General features: G+C 42.5%; 1 protein-coding gene across 9 annotated transcripts in view; it reads right to left on the bottom strand.

The window, feature by feature from the left end:
* The window catches only part of crebbpb (CREB binding protein b), a 57885-nt gene that overhangs the window by 17662 nt on the left and 18311 nt on the right, over positions 1 to 21912 (bottom strand). For all 9 annotated transcript variants that reach the window (XM_049560474.1, XM_049560477.1, XM_049560478.1 and 6 more), the window contains exons 3-12: positions 17697 to 17864; positions 11401 to 11653; positions 5208 to 5321; positions 4135 to 4386; positions 3304 to 3403; positions 2822 to 2959; positions 2584 to 2701; positions 1509 to 1680; positions 1281 to 1343; positions 902 to 1023 (exon numbers count right to left, since the gene is read on the bottom strand). In XM_049560474.1, the coding sequence (XP_049416431.1) occupies positions 902 to 1023; positions 1281 to 1343; positions 1509 to 1680; positions 2584 to 2701; positions 2822 to 2959; positions 3304 to 3403; positions 4135 to 4386; positions 5208 to 5321; positions 11401 to 11653; positions 17697 to 17864 (1500 nt within the window). The remainder of the gene's footprint in view (positions 1 to 901; positions 1024 to 1280; positions 1344 to 1508; positions 1681 to 2583; positions 2702 to 2821; positions 2960 to 3303; positions 3404 to 4134; positions 4387 to 5207; positions 5322 to 11400; positions 11654 to 17696; positions 17865 to 21912) is intronic.

Here is a 21912-nt window from a genome sequence, read left to right as displayed (position 1 = left end):
GTGCAAAATAAATGTAGCTGAAGTATGAACTATCTGAAAATAAATATGCCATTACAGAATGCCGCCAAATGAAAGCAGTAGTAGACACATCTTTGGCCAAATGGAAAGTGATTACATTTGTTAATTCGATACGATTTGAGATACGGATGGATGCTTGTCCACTGTTACATATATATTTTATCTTTATAGCAGTCACAGTAGCATGGCACACTGTACAGTGCCAATGTTACTGATGTCTGCGTTAATGCTGGGCACGGTTGGAGCTCAAGCGAGGTAGCGTTAGCCACACAGCTCTTCTAGGCCATCCTGACTTCATCCTACCTCAGACTGTGGTGCTTTCAGGTGGTTTAACATGTTAGTTATGTTGCTTTGTGGCCCAGACCTGTCTCACGCACTCTTTGCATATCATTTCTTTTTTCCCTAAATCCAAAATACTTCCAAACAAAAGATGATGGTTGATGAACAGATGTTTTTTGTTCTGCCCATCTGCAGGCACAACACCCAGTTAAGTTTTTCAGAGACTGCCGCTGCTACAGGGTGCACGCATAGCGGCATGACAGCTTTTTAAAAGTGGAGGCTGGCTGTTAGTTTAGGAAGCGCTTGATTTGACATAGTTTTCTCTGAGTGAAGCATGAATTTTAGACGTCGATATCACAGTCGATTGCGTTAAGTTACTTGATTAATATCTGATTAATTGTGCAGCCCTTCTTAAGATGAGTGAAAAAGTGGAGAAAAGAGCAAGAACCGAACAACTGGGAAGAGAAAACTGGTGAAAAAAACTGGGAAATGGTTCAGAGAAGAGCAAGTTAAACAGAGGAACTGACAGACTCAGACAAACAACATTTAGAAGAGAGAGGGGAGCAGAAACGTAAAGCAGGGAGGCAGAGGAGAAAGATCTAACCGCTGGGACGGAGTTGATGTTCATCTGCTGTGGATGGTTCATGGGGGAGGGAGCACGTGCTCCCATGGGTGCCTGAGACATCTGCGCATTCTGCATTGCCATTGGGTTAAACTGATTGATTCCTGTGGGAACAGACACACACACACAATTATTTACTTGTTTATCATACTTGGGAGTTGTTGTAATTTAATATTCCGTGTCCTACTGGGCTGGCAGAGGCGCTGAACCAGCTCACTAAACATCACAGTTCTGAAATGCTCACCAATTATCTTTGAAACATTTAAACATCAATATATTAGCAAAGTTAAGACCTGGGAAGGTTAATCGAGAAAAGCAAATATGGAGCGCTTTTCCTTAGAAAACCAGAACTAGCACATACCTTGGGGCACCTGCATACGGTTCATGATCTGATTTGGCATGTTGGGCATAGGCACAGGTCCATCTGAGAGAAGACAGGACAAAGCAGCGTTTTTAATACGTTACAGAAACACTTTTTATTTGTATCAACACAGAACCGCAAAACAGTCAAAAGAAGCCAAAATTAAAAAAAAAAAATCTTTCCCCTTTAGTTTTTGTCACCCAGAGGGCAGAGAGTTTGGCTACTTACTGGGAGGTCGGACAGCCTGTCCTGGGCCCATGGTGTTGGGAGCCATTCCAGGTTGCTGAGGCCCAGCTGTGCCCACCATGCCAGGCTGTTTCTGGAGCCGTGAGCGCCTCTTCTCCTCCAGTTCCTTCTGGATTTTATAGATCTTCTCTGCCAAGAAGTGGTAATACTCATCCTAGTGAGAGGATGAGAAGAACCGAAAGGCATATAAGACAATTTTTTGAAAATAATAAATGTGTTTCTGGTGCCCAATTTCATTTTCAAGTGCCCCTTTGCCCCTCGGGACAGAGTTACATGGGATAGTGGTTGAAATCTTCCCCTAGTAAATGGGACAACCCTTCAAGACCCCAAGTGTGTCATCGTCATTGATGGCGTTTACACAAACAGATGAATATGGCAATAATGGCGTCATCACAATGGCATTTGCCATTGATCTGATGGAGACGGAGAAGCATGGACATTCGTGATTCATTCACAACAATCGATCAAACAAGTCATCAAATAAAAAAAGAGCACTGCTTCATTACCAGACAACTAAGGGTGCTCTGTAGGCTAACGCTGGCAACCCATGCTCCTACCCTGCCAGTCTGCTCTGGTATTAGAGGAAACAAGTGCAGCAACTTTGCTGCTGGACCTGAGTTAAGATTTGGGCATCATATGCCATCAAAGGGGGGGAATGCAACATGGAAATATGTCAAAATAAGGGACTGTCACGCAAAAATGGAACTCAGTAGCCAACTAGCTGGTTAGCTACTGAGATATCAGCATACTAGCAATTGCTCTTGTTATGCTTCTTATTAAGTAAAGGACCGTAGTACACTGAAACAATATTAAACTAAGATAATACGATGGTTATTATAATATTTAAATGACATGAATGTGTGAAACAGAGGATTAAAGGCTAAGTTGTAGAGACAAGGGGTGTACTGGGATTGAGCCTTGTCTCTGGTTCTGGTTTGACTTCTCTGCTCTCACAGTGACAAGAGAAAGGCCTTGGGATTAAAGAATTTAAACTGAAGATGGCATGTGATCACTCAGGTTGTAATGGTGTGATAATGTTTAGTATTATATTATTTACCCTGCTGTTAGCTGACTCGTACATGTCACCCTCAACCTTGCGGGCATACGCCACCAGGTTCTCCATTCGCCGGTCCTTCAGTGCTGCGGGGTCTGGGGTGGGGAATATGGCTTGTACACTGAAGAGAGACGGCACAGAAATACAAAACTCAGCGACAACCTGGATCACTACATCCTACTCTGTTTTCACATGATTGAATTGAGTATTTATGATCCATCAGTTTCATTTTTGGACTTACAGTTTGTGCACCAGGTGGGTGCGCAGGTCCTGAGTGACGTGTTCATGCCAGGCCTTTCTTACCCCCGAAGCAGAGAGAGGGGTGGCAGCGGGCAGGTTTCCCATGCCTCCTGCTACTGACCCATCTGGCATCAGTTGACTGTAAGACAGAAAGAGAAATTACTTACAATATAATGATTGTTAATAGTCCCTTACACGGTTTCATTAATAATACAGTGTGAACATAATTGGTAATCTACATCTATAACATATTTCTGTCCTCAGATACATTTGTAAATCATGTTTACTAAGAATCCAAAGGACGGAGAACAGATTGAGATCATGGATGATATTTTGTCAACAGCAGATGCACTGCATGGTGATTTGGTTGACGAGACCAAATGACAAGCCACAGGACTCATTATCCGAACCCACCGTCAATGAATTATAAAGTAGCAACATGACATCAGATCTGCGTGATGTATTAAAGAAAAGAATGCTCACTTGTTGAGTGTGGATGGTAGAGAGGAGTCGGAGTGCATGCCAGACTGGTCTGAAGAGGGGACACCCATGCCTCCTGCCATCTGGTTCATCTGATTAGTGCCTGATAAACACACATCGTCATTTACAAAGGTTTACAAGAAAATGGCTTAGCAACAGATTATAGTGGCCGGTCCCTCCAGGATGTTGCGATCGCAGTAAGTTAACACAAATTCAGCCAATCCCTGTAAATTCAAAACCTTGCAGTTTTCTCCAATTACTGCAATTTAACTGCAAATTTGTCTATTTAAAGTGGGTAAAATCTCATTTCAATATAGAGCTGCATGCAGCGTATTGATTCACATAGCCCAAACCAACGGTTATTAACAGCTTTAACAGCAGAGTCAAGCCGTCTCAGTGTCAGTGTGAGATTAACTGCTCCGTGTTGGATGTTTACCGTGGCTGCAGGACTTCAGTCCAAGCAGCAAAATATGACAAGTAGAGATGAGACATCCGAGACTAAAGAGACATCCGTCAGCGCTGTGTTGAACGCCAGCAACAGCTGATCGCAGATTGAGGGTAACACTGAATGCGCATAATAATAAGATCACAATCTGTGACAGCATCACGACTATTTTTAAAATTTCCACTTGGCCCCTGCAATTTCATCACAAATAAATGCCTCTAACATCGCATCATGCATCACAGTTTTTGTTTAGAAAAGCTGCAGTGAAATCAGGCATTTCAGATCGCAACAATCCCGAAATCAGCCCGCAAAATCCTGGGGGACTGAACAGTGTATTTGCTGTTATCACAATTCTCTAAAATGTCAGTGAAGTCCTATCTATCCCATACCTAGTGGGTTCATATTTCGCAGCTGCTGGTGCTGGGGGCCCTGGGGGTTTTGCTGATTGGGACCCTGTCCCTGCCCCTGGACCTGAGCAGGGGACTGGTTCCCATACGGCAGGCCGAGGGCAGCATAGGCCCTCTGCATGGAGCTGGGGTCAATGTGTGTGGCAGCGCTGTTGATGGCTGTGGCACTGGGCTGGCCAGGCCCCACCGTACTGATGGCGTTCTGCAGGCTAGCCCCCGGAGAACTTAGCATGGCTGGAGGGGAAAGATGAGGAAATAAATAAAACATTAATAACACACTCACAACATTTGTTTATAATATATATATATTTAAAAACAAAACAAATACAGGGTAACAAGATAAACTAACATTTGACTGCCATGTATAGATATAAATATGTATAAAAAATGTATCTCTTAATTTAAGAAAAGTCTATATATTCAGTATAAAAAAAAATATTTCTCTAAAACATGAAAAATTGTTAAATATTAAACTGTTTTTTTCTGCTTAAAAGATAAAATGTGTTAAAAAGAAATATATCTCTAAGCAAAAGATTGTCTTCCTGAGCGGGCCTCCATCTAAAATCCCTGCACTGCTCCCTGCTGTGTTGATTGCTGACAGGGAGCACGCTGCCTCTGTGGGGGATTTAAATCTGTCATCGGGCCTTTTAACCAATCAGAGAGCATGCTGTCCTGAGACCCTGCCCCCACTGATAGCAGAGCCACGGAGCCCCTCCCCTGGGTGTCAGATTACAGGTCCAGCCTTTCTAGAGGAATCCTCTCACTGTTCGAGCTCTCACATTCATCGGACCAGCACAGAGCTGTGGCCAGGAGACACAACCTGCAGGTGGCAGCACTTCATACCACACACACACACACACACTGGAGGATCGCTGCTAAGTGTCAACTGCCTGGATGAGCAGTTTAAAAGGTGTCAAAGATTTGTTCTTCTTCTTTTTTAATAATACCCATCAGAAATTCTTTATCATTGTTCTGTAATAACTCTGAACTTAATCTGTGTGCAATTTTAAATGGATTTATGCTTGGATAATAGCAAAGCTGCTGGAGTTACTCACGTTGCTGGTTCCTCTTGTCACTAGCATTTTTCAAAGGCAGGCAGACCGGACAGTCGTGCCGCGTGCAGTTCTTCCAGTGGGAGATGATCTGTCTGGATGATGCACAGTGAGCCACTGGGTAGAAATAAAAAAGAAACACAGACATGGAGTGAGGTGTGGTAATTCAGGTATTCAGCAGTATCTGACATTTTAAGGTGAGCTGTTTGCAGAGGTGCAGTAAGCATCACACATCTCACTGCAACTGTTTCTGCTTTCATTTTCCTCCCTGCAGTATTATTACACTTGTCTTCTTTGAAGAAAAGCTGCTAATAAAGTTTCGCTAATTCGGTAATAAACATATTTTAATTCCTACTGAGTCTTAAAAATAAAAGTCCCTGGTTATTTTGTTGTGTAAAAACATTTATTGTGAGGCAGGAAGATAAGGAAATGTTGAGTTTTCGGCTGACAGTGAAGAACAGTAAAATAAAGCAGATATCTAAAGTATAAACAAGACACAGGAGAGAAACAGGCCAGTCGGGTGTTGCCTGCGGTAAACAAGACGCCACAGCTACCTACTTGAGTGCGGGCGGCCCAGCTTTTGGACCTACTCCGGAGAGGGAGTAGGTGCCCAGCTCAGTGTGGCACCACTCGTCTTAACTGATAACGGAAACACGAATTGGCACAGCATAGCTTGACGGGACGCGGCTAAAAGCTACAGAGGAAGAGGCCCACAAAATTGTACGTGTGCTACTGCAGTAACTTTATTCATCTCTCAGACTGATTTAGCGTAACTTGTTCAACATATAGACCGATGTCGCACTGTAGACTAATGAACTGACAGATTAAACAGAGCAGCAGCTCTGTGTCTCTGAGTGTTGCTGGAGAACTTGTGAGTGAGTGTGTGGGGCAGAGCTGTGCAGAGAGTGTGAGAGAGAAGAGATGAACACTGGTGTGCGTTATGTGGTGCAACTTGACCCTTTATCAATATAAACGGTATTGTGTAAATCTAGATCTTGCTTGAAAATATATCAATTTATTGTTAAAAAAAGAAAAAGAAAAAAAGAAAATTGATATACCGCCCAGCCCTAATTTACAAGTTAAAGGAGCTATATGTAAGAAATCTAAGGCAAATAGTTGTAAAATCCTCCTAATATGTCACAGAGACTAAGGAATAATGTTAATATAACATACTGATCTCACCGACAACAATAGTACAGTGAGAATATTAGCATTTAAAAAAAAAAAAAATTACAGTCCGCAAATCATGTTTATGTTTTGAATTTGTGTTTTGGCCTGTTGTGCCACCCACCGCCGTCTACCAGTCACGCAGTCAGAAGAGTCTCAGCATCCGGGTTGCCAGTTACAACTGAGCTACAATGGCTGATGGTGCGACTAAATCCAAACGACCCCGTTATGATTCCCAAAAACGCCAAGACAAAAACACGAGGCAAAGCGAGGCTCTATATAGGAGATGCTTTTGAACGGTGGAGACGGTTGAAAGTGGAGAAGAATTTGAAATCGGATGTAGAAGTGGCTACTCTTCTCCTCGACAGGTAAGCTTTAGCCAAAGTTGGCTAACTAGCATCGTAGCTAGACGGGGATGGACTAGGGATGTAACAATTACCGATATTACGGTAAATTTCGGGTAATTTTTTTACATGGTAAGAATTACTGTTTATGTTTAAATTAATTGCATTATCGTGGTGGATTATCAGGACATGTAATAACAGCCTCATTCAAGTCTTGCGATGCAGGCGCTGCGTGAATGCGCAGCATGTGTAAACACAAAGAATGAAAACATGGCGGAAGGTGGTGATAGCAGCACTCAGGACATTTTCCCTCCAACTTAACGCACAAAGTCTGAGGTCTGGGTGTACTTTGGGTTTCTGAAGAATGCCGAGGGACAGCTGGTGGAGGCCAACTATCCTGTGTGCAGAACATGTAGAAAGAAAGTTGCTGCGAAGGGTAGCGACACTACAAACCTGCTGGCTCATCTCCGTGACCGTCATCCACAGCTTTACAGCCAACGCAAGTTATGCTATGCAAACGTCAGTTATTGTGTGAGGGACTTCGGTTTTACTAAGATTGTCATAATGTGTAACTCTCGACGCATACGGGACATTTGAGCCGTATCTGTCCTCCTAAACGGCGACTAGGTTTTCCGTTTTCGTTTAAGACACTTAGGAGCTACTAGCTGAGTAGCTAATAGCCGTATTAGCAGCTATGTTGCTAACGTTAAGTGAAAACACTGAGTGGAGCCGACAGAATATAAACCGACGTAACGTAACGCTAATTGAGATCAACTATGAATTGAATCACTGTGATTATGGTTATTGTACGGCGAGCTAGAATCGATATAGACGGCCAGTTATGCTTTCTTGACATGAGCTCAAGGAAACAACATAAAACGCTGTAGTGTTAACCTTTGACCGAGAGCATGCACTCCTTTTCTCATACAGGTAATCCTCTGACTCACATGCACACTTCTAATGTGTGAATTATTCTGTGTAATGATGACCATTGCCCTTAGGGTTTTTTTGGTTTCTCCTGCACATTTGTGATATCTATTCTATATAATGTATGTCTTTTGTTCTACTCTTGCATTGTTTTGTTTTATATATATTTTTCCTCTCGTGCTAATAAATAAATTAATAAATTGTTTACATATTTTGCTGACTGTTAAAATGCACCAGACAAGTAAGCTTTGTTCCTGTAATGTGTTTACATATTTTGTTAATTTAAAATAAAATTTTCTGTTGCTGTGCCAATCCCTTGCCCCTTTAATGTGAAAATTTCATTTTAATATAAGATTTTGGCTGTTAACATTTTGGTATGATAAGGAAGTTACAAGATTTAGTGAAGTTATTTCAATGTATCTATTTTTTGGACATTTTACAGCGCTTAAAAAAAATCGCAATATTATCGTTTACCGTGATAATTTGGTCACTATAATCGAGATATCAAATTTTCCATATCGTTACATCCCTAGGATGGACATTTCAAATACTTTCAACTGTTATTCATTTTCAATCATACATTGTAGCCCATGTACAGGTGGGTCATTGACCTGAATGATTTTTTTGAGAAACAAATGTTAGCAGCACAGCAAGCGGCATTAGCAGTATCCCGGTACATAGCATTAGCAGCCGGCTCCTCCCCCGCTGTATCCCGGCAGCAGTGTTAGCAGCAGAGAAGCCGGACTTGCTTGAACGGCGGGCAGACACGACTTGTGGCAGTATTTTGAATTTGAGTGCAGTAACAGTTTTGGCCACATTCTTACATCCGGCGCCTTTAAATTAATGTCTACTATGTCACTATTGCTGAATGAGGTGACACAATGGTGACTGAACCAATGGCCCACTGATTAAATTATTGCAATATTAACATATTTGCAGTATTATACACTTGGTGTTGAGGGTTCACAGAAAAAAGGCTGTGTTCAAGGGATACTTCGCCAATTTTCAACCAGCTCTGTATCATGAAAATTTGGACAGTATGTGCAGATGAACTACCGCAAACTTCCTTTCATCCTGCCAGCACCCAGGTCTCCCTGCTCATTGGCCAGTGAAACCTGGGTGAATGACAGGTTTCATGTCATCTGGAATACTTTCACTGGCTCCTTGGCTGTTGCCTAAACTGCAGATTATACTTCCTCATTTTTGTATGCCAGCCACCACAGACACAAACAGCATAGAAGGTGATCTAGAAAGAGACCCGCCCCTCTTTTTCACATTCTGTCAAACTCAGATCAAATGGTTAAACTAGGCAGCGCATATGATTATTGTCACATGTATACTATCAGATATTAATATATACTTTCAACATATTGTACCACAATAACCAGAACTATAATTATAATATTATTACTTTCATTAATGTTGTTGTAAGCTACTGTCATTACCGTCTGTCCTGCATCTCTCTCTGTCTCTGTCTCTCTCTCTCTGTCTCTCTTTCTGTCTCATACGGATTACTGTTAATTTATTATGCTGATCTGTTCTGTACGACATCTATTGCACGTCTGTCCATCCTGGAAGAGGGATCCCTCCTCAGTTGCTCTTTCTGAGGTTTCTACCTTTTTTTTCCCCGTTAAAGGTTTTTTTTGGGGAGTTTTTCCTTATCCGCTGTGAGGGTCCTAAGGACAGAGGGATGTCGTATGCTGTAAAGCCCTGTGAGGCAAATTATGATTTGTGATATTGGGCTTTATAAACAAAATTGATTGACTGATTGATTAATTGATTGATTGATCAAATATAAACCAAGATCCTGTCAATGCAATGTCTCTTTCTCGCCTAAAATGTCTTCAGGAACATATTTCAACTTACTCTTTAGCTGTTCAATGAGATTGCTTGTTACCACCTGGCCATCGTGCCGTATTTTGGACAAGCAACTCACATTAGATCATTGACTAGCAAAGGCGTTTATTGATCAAGTGTGGCACAGTGTATTCTGGTAGCAGGTTTTCTCTCTCAAGAGCAAAAGCAAATGCCATAACCCTTTCTCTCTGTTTTCTCCGGTCATGTAGCACACATTTCAAAACTATTTGTGTCGTTCTAATGCATAGACAGCCTAGTTTTATAAAAAGACCATCTTTCCAGCAATGAAATACTCCTTCAAGTTACTGCCGATGCAAACTGGACACCTCCTACTGCTGCAGCTTCATATTAAAAGCATTGAACTAGTGAAACAGGAGTTGACTTCTATCATGAAGGAGTCGCAGGAAATGCAGCCTTTTGGCACTTATCATTATTGTTCAAGACAACGAGCATTTTCAGGATTTTTTGACAGCGGATCAGTTGAAATATTGCAGAGAGAAAAGAAGAGGCGCAGGCGACAGGCTGTACGCCTCCAACTAAGCGAGGTAAGCAACTCCTTTTCACTGTGACCTGCTGTCCACAGACTGACACCATGTGCAGCGTAAAATCAGATCACGGTTGCTCACAGAATCCCCAACTCCTTTATTAAAAAGACCAAAGTTTGTTTTGCTGCCCCCAGACCTCTGTGACCTGCAGAATCAAACTACATATGCTGTCACCACCAGAAAGTACAGGTGTGGCCAAATAAACCAGGATTGAAATCTTCGAGATGGCCACTATAAAGGTTTATTTCATACACCCCCACAATGAAGACAAATAAAATGGGTGTTCACTTGGTGAAGAGAGAAATACTACACAACAGCGAGTTAAAGTGACAAAACCCGGCACGACGTCTACCTGAAACAGAGCATATTCAAAAAAAGAAACTCAGCTGCTGCAGTACAACGTGCAAATAGCTATGTAAAATCACTTGTGCACGTTGTAAAACCATAAATGCATGCGTGAATTTACTTTAACAGTATATACAGTATAAATATCAGAGTTCAAAGTTCATCAACCTTGGGTGATCTCCTTATTACAGCTTACTCCCCCACAGCTGTGAGAGGGAAGCAGCTTGCCGCCAGCATAGATGAGGACATGGAGTACAACCATCGTGACAGCCGTTTACGAAAAAGATTAAATTCATGTTTGCTGATGTTGTCACAGTCACTGGGGCATCTGGGGCTTAGCGAGTCAAGAGGGCAGAGTGGCTCTATTTAGGCAATAAAACACACAAGCTAACTGCTTTACATTGTGTGAAACAATGCAACTGAAGTGATTAAAACACACTTCAGCACTATCCTGCTCTTATTAGATAGCACTTAAACATAGTCAAGAATGTTAATCTTTCTTTATCAGGACTGTTTAATCTTAATAACTCCTCCTGCACTATCTGTCTAGCAACAAAGCAATGTGGTTAAGTGTTATATAGGGATGCAAATTTCCCAAAACTTTCTAACCGGTCGTCAGCCATGTGTAGATCAATAAACAATTTTGTTAAGGACAATATTGGCCAGCGGTGATACGAAGAGCTGAAGGCGACAGGCACTTTTAGCAGCGTGGATGAACTCAGAACTACAACAAGTCATCAACAACTTTTGCTGAGTTGTTCCTGTGGTATGTAAAGCCACTGGCACTGTGCCCACATCACAGGCTCTGATTACAGCTGCTCACAAGACACATGGTGCAGTTAAATTATCTGGATAGAAATTCTAAGTGGGTTCATTTCTTGAACAGATTCTTATTAAATTCTTACTGTGATTAACAGACAGAGACATATCACACAGGTGAAAACATTCAAACAGGAGTCAGCTAGAAACTGTATATTTGGATTCGAGCTAGATCATATCACTTTCACTCACCCTGGCAGGACTTGCCAGCCTGGCAGTGGGTCATGTGGTTGAGGACGTTCTTCATGGTGCGGCAATGGGGCAGAGTGCAGGCCCTCACCTCCCCGTTGGCCTGCTCCCGCCGCTGGCACTTGTGTGCGTGGAGCAACAGGACCAGCTGCTGCTGAATGAGTTTGCGCTTCTCGGGGTCGGCCGTTGGGCCCGCTGATACACCACCAGCCCCAGGGACCATGCCCACTGATGCTACCTGCTGCTGCATCTGGGACTGTAAAGGAGTGCAAATAAAAAGAGGTTAGGCACAGATCAGATTATCAGACTTTATTCATTTTAGACTTTCGGGTTTAAAGTAAAAATATAAAGAAGCCATTAAATATAACGAATCGGAGAACATCTTGATATAAAGCATTGCCTTAGAGTTGTGGTGCAAAAAAGGAGGAAAATATAAAACTCTCCCACGTGTGTGTCTGTGTAGAAAAGTGCTGTACACACAGTGAAGAGCGTGCTTTTCTGAAGCTACAGTAGTCAGTGAGTGTAGCATAAGTGTATGGTTAAAAAGGGCAGTGTTTTGTGTTCGCTGCACAGACGAAATAAAGCACCTGTTAAATGCAGTGTTATCACCACATGTAGTGACCATTCTTCACCGCAGAGTTGCCGAACTGTAAAAGCTAGTTACCAGTTTCGAGCACAGCTAAAGCTAACTGAGTTAGCCTTAAGGAACCAGAGGTCCTCCAACTACAGTTCGGTGCCCCAAGACGTGCCCCGAGACTGGAAAGGTCTTGGGGCACGGGGCGGCTGTGGCTCAGAGGTAGAGCAGGTCGTCCACCAATAGAAAGATCAGCAGTTCGATGCCGGGCTCCTCCAGTGCATGTCGAAGTATACTTGAGCAAGATACTGAACCCCAAACCCCTCCATCAGTGTGTCAGTGTGTTAAAACTGAGTAGCAGGTGGCACCTTGTATGGTAGCCTCGGCCACCAGTGTATGAATGTGTGTGTGAATGGGTGAATGTGACTCGTAGTGTAGCTTTGAGTGGTCGGATGACTAGACAGGCGCTATACAAATGCAGGTCCATTTACAAAAGAAGTCAGTCTGATAAACAACAAAATTACACACCACTAGCCATCGACCCCAACCCTTATTTTAGGGTGAGCAACGTGTATTATTAATATGACATGATAGATCACTGACTTATGCCTGGATTGATATAAGAGTATCCTTTGAATATAATGGTGTCACAGTCAGTCAACCAGTTCATTAAACTACCTAATTTCATCCCTCCTCTCCCTCAGAAACATCTTCAATGTGAAAAGTAATTTTTCAGCTTTTATTACTCTTTTCTATGTAGATGCACTCCTCTACAAAATCACCCCAATAACTGTAGAATGATTAATAATGCCCAAACGGACCTAATCAAGTCATCAGGTGAAAATTTCTGTACCTTTTCAAATCGCTATATATATGCTGCAAAATAAATATATATTTTCCAGAATCGTGAAACCTGCAAGAATGAGAGGGAATTGGTAAACAAGGAAAATCTATTAACTTAGTCAAAAATTTAGGGACTGACATTTCCTGTTCAGATGTGCATAACTCCAGGCTGTTTCCTTTGTGCCTTGAAAGAGTCTCACTCTGTACTCCACAATTAGTGTAAATGTTCAACAATATCTGAGTGGAGAGCCTTCAACAAATGTTTCCCTTAATGCGATTTTCAATTTAACTTTAGTTTTTCAAAGCAAGGAAGCAATATGCACATATGTGGTTGTGACCCCTACTTATCAGACAAGCTGCGTGCAGATAATGTGTGCGGGGTGCCTGAAGTTTAGGCCTGACTGAACAGTTAGGTAGGCAGGGTGAGTATCATCAATCAGTACACTTAACAACTCCAAACCTTACTACTACAATCTGTTTAGTTTAGTTTGTTTTATCATTTGGTTTAACAGCTGTGTTAGGCTTAAGATTGGGTGGAAACCATAGTAAACCTTTGGGACATACGGACAACACATGGATAATAGCCAAATTAAAACCTAAACTACTACTGTATTTATCAAGTATTTACAAAGGCTGTGTGCACAATGTGTTTGCTTTGTTTCCTACACTTAACACAGTACAAAAGGAAACATAGGGTCCTTTATGGCATGTCAGTGTTTCTTTAAGATTTCTAATTATGAAAGCACAAGGCTAGGAGGGAAGCCCGTAAGCATATTTCAATGGTTGCAGTCTGTGTGTTCATGTCTGAAGAGGAGCATAAAGCAAGTCTGGAGGACAACATACTCAGATCTAAGAAAAACTGCACAGATTTGTAAGTGTGTAGTGTTGTCATGATGCCAAATTCATGACTTGGACACGATACCAGCCTAACTATCTTGATACCGATACTGAAACGATATCACAGCTAAAATCTAAAACATCAGGAAAAGTAATGGAATAATAGATGACAGAATGTGGAACTTAAAGGAGGTGTATGGTTTCATTTGAAGTCAGTCAACTATAGTGCACTACTGTAGTGTTAAAACATTGTTGGAAATATTTAGAATAACATAAGTACACAACTTGACAAAATATATAACATTGGTCTAGTCATTTTTAGACATTATAATGCAGAAAGGTTACATATATCTTTGTAAGACTCAATACACCTCCTTGGTGGAGGTCTGTGCTGTACTGAGCACAATTTCTAGTAATAGAAATAATCATTGGCAAAAATGTGCATACCATGCTTGCATTTACCAGTACTGAGTAAGTTTAAATTGATCATTCATAGCGGGTGTTGTTGATCTGTATACTTGTAAAGGCCTGATTTTTAGCAGCTTTCAAGTTATGGCAAATTAGCCTAACAACTACTGAACTAAACAATGGTGAAGAGTTCACTTGTCACAAATTAAACCATACTTGTTTGACTTAGATTTAAGGGCATGGGCATGATGTAATTCTTTTATCCAGGGTTCCTACACATTTGGAATTTCAAAATTCCATACTTTTCCATACCCTAATTTCCAGACCTCTCAGCATTTTGTTTTTTTTCCCCAGAGAATATGCGACATCTGAGTATATATATCAGTGTATCATATTTCACATCATATTTAATTTTTCTTAATAGGTGACTGTAGCCAAGTACCACAATGGCATGCAAATAAAAACTCAGGTAAGTTCAATGTCTGGGCTGTGGCAAAAAGGTTGGGACTCTGGGTGCAAGTGATGCAGTAACGAGACGTCTGTGTTTTTTCCATTCATGTGGCTCAGAATCGCCTTCTCCCCCATGTTGGTGATGTCAAAAGATTTCACACAAAGCTTGCATCTAGCTCTGTGTGTGAATTGGGAATCCTTGGCCAACCAGTATTTATATACGGTATTGTCAAGCCATCCATCCAAAAACTTGCATCTACCCATTGTGAACCATGTGAAACTCGTCTTCTTGTTGAAGGTGCAGTATTGGAGTGAAACTTGATACCTGGGAGGCTGGAGGAGGGTCATGGGGCAGCGGACATACCACTTGTCAATCAGATAAAAGGGGCGGTATGTTTTCTGAGACGTTTGCTCTCACACCAACTGTGCTTGGCCCAGCATAAAACACTATCCAAATTGATTAAATTATTTTTGGAAATACCTAATTACCTAATTTTCTATTTTAGAAAGCAGTATTTTAGAACAGTGATAATAGTCTGGAAACATAAATATTTTCCCATACTTGATGTTGTGCCGTACAAGGATTTCTAACAAAGGCCTAAACTTTATCCATAAACTTTTGGGCCTACATGTATAAGAAGAACAAAGGAATCAGTCAACCCCCTTTCTCTGTGTGAATCAGCTGATTCAAACCCCAACACAGCACCCCAGCTGACCAGCAGAGGTCCCTTGAAATACACAGCTCCCATTGGGTGAAATCCGCCATGGCCAACCCCGCACCGATGACGTCACGCCGGGGTATATCATCACAAAGCGTACCTGAGGGAAACGCTTCTGGCTGTGATCCTCATAGCCAATAGAAGTACCCACAACTGTTCCTAAAGCTTAGCAACTCGTCCCACGTGGCGAACGCTTTAGAAAGAGTTATTACTGTGCACAGTTAGACGCGTTTTAGGCCTACGGATTTCCCTCACTGGTCGAGCTGATCTCCTCTCCTCTCCCTCACTCTGTGCGCCGAGGAACACAGAGTAGCCCGGTACGAGACCACGGATTGACCCTCTCACCCGGATGCCCGTGGATGCGAAGTTTGGTAGATAACAAGGACTGCCTGCTTCAAGAAGAAGGACAAGGGCCCCCTTCTTTCCCCGAGTGATTCCCCGCTACGAGCCGGAATTAACTCGCCTCGCCAGAGACTTGTCCCCTCGCCGAGGACCCGTTAGCCGCTGTGAGCCGCTAACCACTTCACCTCTGCCGTAACAAAGGACGCACGAGGAACGACCGACACATCATTCCACCTTCTGCAACAGTAAGAGGCTTTAGCTCTGGGCAGATAGTAGTTAGTATGTGTTTTCTTTTTGTAAGGGCTTGTTGATACGGACCGCCGCGTCCGATTTTGGCTGCATTGATATTGTAAAAATATTGCCTGTGTTGCTGCTGTCTGTTATTCTCCTGCCCGTTTGTGTCTGCTTGTAATACGTAGTGATCCGACCTCATCGGACCGCTATTGTGTCGCCCCGCACGTGGGATTGATCAGTACTTAGGCTGTGTTGGTTCAATGTCCAGATTCACGCCGCTCACCAGCTGAGCCGAGCGCGTCTCTGCGTAACACAGACGGGTTACTGCATCTCAATACCGCCTGCGTGACCACACCTCTGAGTGCTTCCCTTTCTCTCTTCCTCTCTTCACTAACCTACACTTGGAGCCGAGCAATTCGAACTTCCCTCTCTACCGGCTCCCCTCCTTTTTCTGAGTCGCGTGCTTTCTTGGCGAGCCGCCATTGCGTGACGTAGCTTGCAGCGTCACAGCCGCCATCTTGCTACGCTCACACGCCTCTCTCTCTCACACACCCACTCGCTCAGACATACATACACATACACACACACACACACACACACACACACACACACATCCTCGCTCACTCACCCACTTTCTCCCACACACACACACACACACACACACACCCTTCTTGATGCTTGCTGGTTGATTCAGTAATGTTTTATAGTTGATAGGGTTTATAGAGCAATGTTGATGTTGGTTGTAAATTAATGTCATCAGTGTGAATAAACCCTGTTATACTGCAAAGAGAGGTTGCTTTGGTTTGTCATTGTATACTGTGATGAAGCTGGTTGACAAAGTCAGTGCCTGAGCTCCACTCCTTCCTGTTCATCTTATAGTTGCTGATATCTCCCTAGAATTAGCTTCCTAAGTGAACACTCTTGAGACTGAATTTACGTCTGATCATTGGTCCGGGTTTTCCCGGTGGTGCCCCGCTGTAAGCTAATTTGATTGTTATTCTTATGTAATAATTAATTAATTATTAATTAATTAATCAAATATTTTAATAATCCATAATTAATAATTATGAATTATTGCCAATGATCATATTTAGCTCCTCCTCTTCCCAACACTTTATTTTTCATTTTCCATACTTTTTAATACCTGGAAATTGATCAAATTTATTTCCATACTTTTCCATACTTGCGTAGGAACCCTGTTTATCTACCACATCTGCTGTTGTGTCGCTCTTTGAACAGGTCGGCATGTCTGTCAGCAGATGCTTTGCCAAGTTGGACATGTTGGCTCCCTTGGTCTGTAAAGGGTTAAACATCTTTTATTGATGGGCTTTAAGGTGTTTACTTGCCCCGACTGTCCACTATGTAAGTGCTTTATTTCACTTTGTGTGTCTGCTTCGTCGACAAGCCATGGATGTTTGGCGAGACCACCAACGGAAATGCAGGGAATTGAAGCTAAGCTCTGCACACACGTACACACACACACATACACACACACACACACACACACACACTTACTGCCCCACTGTCACATATCAACACAGCTTATAGTATTTCATAGGAAATACAGCTCTAAATACTTGCCACTATCATTCTTAAAGCATCGTTGCTAATAAAGTTGGGTATAGTACCATTTTTAACGGCAGGATACTCCCATACCGTTCCAGTATCACTATACCATGCAACACTATGAGTGCGTATTACATAGCAGCAGTTTATTTACATTACCAATGCACAAGCTCTCCACGTTTCTGTTTTACACTTTATCTATTCCTTGCCGCCAGGTGCAGCACATCGATATTGTGGATACAATTTAATGTAGAGAATAGGTTTTTCCTTCACTAACTTGAATCAAAACGGAGCAGGCACAAAAATAAGACCCAAGTGACACTTACCATGTTTGGCACACTCCCAGCTCCCTTCAGCTCAGCAGGGAATTGGGGCAGGTTGTTTGAAAGGGCTGTCTTGTTCTGGAGTTGTTGGGCGTTGACCCCCGCCGCCCCCATCTGCTGCACCCCAGCCTGGCCATACTGCTGGCCAAATGGAGCTCCTGACATCCCCATCTACAGTGGACAATCAGGACAGAGGGAGGTCAGATAATCTGCATGTCATGCAGCATACCATCACATAGAAGAATAGAATTTTGGTGACGAGAGGAAACATGGCAAAAAAACTAAAACTGCACCAACATGGCTACATTTAAGATTTGAAGACGACAAAAGAGTTGTCCTACGCGAGTGATGCCGTTTTGTGGACCTCTGTCTCTATTCATATCTGTCGCTCGCTTTGAAAGTGCCGCAATGAAGGAGAAATGGCTGATTCATGGCATAAAGATGGGAATTATCTACATCATACCTTCTTACTGAGCTAAATGACTCTTGCTAATAACAGGCTACGCTAACTTTACTTGCTGTTGGCTACACTGTATGTATTTCCAGGATATCACAACATAAAACATTCAAACGCTCGTTTTCTGTCAGGAGCAGCTACTGAGTCAAGTGCGACACCTGGTAAAATTCTGTTTACTGGTCCAGTCCAGTGTTTGACTTAATATCAAAATATCAAACCAGTTTGAAAATTTTGACACCTGACAAACCCAACCATCACAGTAGATCAATCTTTTCCCTGCGCCGAGAGTCTTGTGTGAATGCATATGGTACCATTTCTAAGTTTGAGAATGGATCAGTGTGAGCTTCAGTACACGTAAATCAGAATTAAACATATCGCATAATTCTATGTCCACATAGAGTTGCTTTATTCCCCAAATGTGTTCGTGGCTCGAGTTCGCACCATAAATGACAAACCCAACAGCTTAAAATGCTATCTCAAACATCTCTCAAAGCTGAATTGCATGCTAAAAATGCTATAAGTAAAATGAGCTGAAAATTCACCACAAAAATTTGCAGAAATGCATCATTTTAATTTTTTAATTGGCCTGGGACGGGGAATAGTTAGCTTTCTTGTTAGGTCCTCAGAAGTCATTTAATCCAATGGCCCTCAGCGTGCATCTGTCTGTTGCTTTTGCCTGCCTTTCTCCACGGCCGCCAAAGCGGCAGCCTGCTTTGCTTCGCGGAGGTTTCCCACTGCCAGCAGTGCTCAGGCAGATGGAGCAAGCCCTGCCCAGCGGGGAGAGAGAGAGAGAGAGAGAGAGAGCGAGAGAGAGAGCGAGAGAGAAAGAGAGAGAGAGCGAGAGAGAGAGAGAGAAACGGGAGGAGACACAGAGAGAAAGACCAGCTTGCTCAACAGCTGAGTTGAGCACTGCGCTGCTGCCTGCCCCTCCCCCCTCCGCTGCACAGAAACACACAGATGCTCGCCTGCTGCCTCCCTCCCATTCACACATGAGCACGGCCTCGTCCTCCTCTCACACACGCGGGCTCACCCACTTGATGATGCGCACTTATTACAGAGGAGTGTCACCAGACGAGAGGACAGCACTGTCGCACATGAAGCCTCTAGTGTTTCCCCTTGTCTTGGCGTGTCCTCTTCTGCTCCTCCCTCTCTACACTGCCTCCCCCAACCTAACAACACACAATCTTTGCTCTTCTACATGTGATTTACAGCTCCATTATCAAAGGCCAAAGGCCCAGAGTGAAACGGCATATGCCAAAGAGAGAAGAAAAAGGAAACAGTGGGAAGGAAAAGAGGGAATCCTAACAAATAAAGACTTAAATGGAGGAAAAGAAAAACACAAAACAAGAAGAAAACGCAGAAACATCTGAAACCAGCAGGTAATCAGATTCGTATTCACTTGTGCGTCATTTCCACCTTAGTCCTGACTAGAAGTACAAACTAGTTATGAAGTGATTACTCAATAACCTTTTTTACAAAGGGATCCCCCCCATTGGGTCTCATCGAAGACCCTTTATTATAATGTCTTCTCTTTTTTATATAGAACCAAAAACATGTCTGCATAATGCTGCTCCAGTGTGTGATTTTAGATAACATGCCAGCGTTACGGAGGCAAAAGAGGCATGACAGCTGTGATGTGTAACACAACAGTGTGACAGATAACATACCGATCAGACAGCACTTTCTGAACAATAATAGAGCCACTACATGGCAACAACAATTATTTACTGTCCCTGTAATATGGGGGTTGATTTCAGCCTTTGCCTTCAAGGATAAGGAGCTCCTGGACCTCACTGTTTCCCTAGTTTGCTGACATTTTCAGTTGCTTTCTTCTTCTGTGAGTTAGCTGCTAACTGCTTTTTTTAGGCGGAATTTATACTTCTGCATCTGAAACAAAGCTTTTATTTACTTATATTTCACAGATAAGAAACAACAAATTGTGAAGACAATAAAGCCTCCACAAAAATAGCATTTTAAGTCTTGTGTGTGATTTATCCTTTGGGGATTTATTCTTCAGGATTTATCCTGGCTTCATATGAGCAGAGGAAATATATGCTCGTCGCTAGGCTAATTTATACAACGTAAAATGTCATAGGCTTGTGCTAATAATATTAGCATCTTACATTTGTTTGGAAAACGTGTTTAGTATAAGACAGCTGTTTTGTCGGTGAATCTTGTGAGTTGTAATGGAGCTGAATTTTGTAACGTTACCTTCGTTAAACGTTGCTGTTGTCCCTGGTTTCAGATGAATAGAGAGAAGTCTGCTAGCTGCTAGGCTAATTTATACAATGTAAAATACAATAGGTGTTGTGCGAATAACATTAGCATGTTGTATTTGTGGGGAAAATATGACAGACAAGTGTTTTTTCTGTGAATGCTGCGAGTCATAATGTAGCTGATCTGTGTACATGTGTTTGAAATTGTCTCTATTAAGCCATGTTTAATGTGTGTTTTGAATCAACTAAACTTCACAGGACTTCACAGAAACCTCCGCCACCAACTGGTGTTTTGGTGATGTAACTGCAGAGTGACACAAACACACCACGCTCAATCATAAATGCTCACAACAGCTTAGGCCACCTACGTAGGCTACAGCATAGGGTCTGCCACACATTTATAAATCCCAATAAAATCTCCTGGCAGTGGGTTGCACACCTAACACTGGGGGTGGGAATCTTTGGGCACCTCACAATTCGATTATAATTACAATTCAGGGGCTACGATTCGATTATAAAACGATTATTGATGCATCTTTAATTTATGTATATTGATGCACTTTTTCACAACACACATTTCTTTTTGTCTCACTGAATAAGCATTCAACGCTTGCAATTTTTAAAAATGGTGCATTTGTAATAAGAAACAGTTGAATTCATTTCCATTATATTTTATTAAATATATAAATGGAAATGCGTGCAAACTGGAAAGTTACAACTTTGTTGTATGGAACCAAAGGTAACAACAGGTATCTTAAATCACAAGATAAAATGCGTAGTTAGAGTAACAAATGATTCGGTGGCGACAGACGTCCATGCATCACATGTAACTGCGATCCTACCTGCCTGCCTTCAACAGTGAGGCCATGACTTCTGTTTTGGTTTGGTTGTAGAGTGTCGGTGAAATAGCGTCGGGATGGGATGATGTATCTGGGCTCCAGTGTATGCAGCAGTTCTCGAAATTCTTGATTTTCCACAACGGAAGAAGGACGCAAATCCTTGGCAATAAATGCCGCAATGGCCTTCGTAATTCGCTTCGCCTTTTCCGATGAGGGTGGCAGCTTTCTAAGCGCTTCGTTGATTGTTCTCTGGTCGGTAGCGCCACCACTAGTTGCCGCAGCAACAACAGCCTCCTCCGTCAGGTGGAATCGAGTCACATGGCTTCTCATGTTTGTTGTGTTGCCAAAGTATTTTATTTTAGCACGACACAGCTTACATATAACGTGGCTCTTGTCCAGTTCGCTTCCGAGGTCAACGTCGTAGAAGGAGCTGTTAAATTAGAAGGAGCTGTTCGGATCTCACGGCGTGGTGGGTGGCGGTCAGCCATGTTTGTTTTCCTCTGTGTACGTGTCGGCGTGTCTGCTCCAGGTGCACATCCCAAAGTGTCCCGGAGATGACACATACCGCGCTTCTTAGTTCCACATTATTTAGAACCTTCTGTATTACTCTAATTAACAGATTTAATAATCAAAATTTGGACGTTTGTGAATCGATTCAGATTCGTCCACGTCCGAATCGCGATGCATCTAAGATTCGGAAATTTCCC

The sequence above is a fragment of the Epinephelus fuscoguttatus genome, linkage group LG19 (assembly GCF_011397635.1).
Source record: "Epinephelus fuscoguttatus linkage group LG19, E.fuscoguttatus.final_Chr_v1".
NCBI classification, from domain to species: Eukaryota; Metazoa; Chordata; class Actinopteri; order Perciformes; family Serranidae; genus Epinephelus; species Epinephelus fuscoguttatus.
The sequence above is the reverse complement of the archived record's forward strand: the minus strand, read 5'-3'. Positions and strand labels throughout refer to the sequence as shown.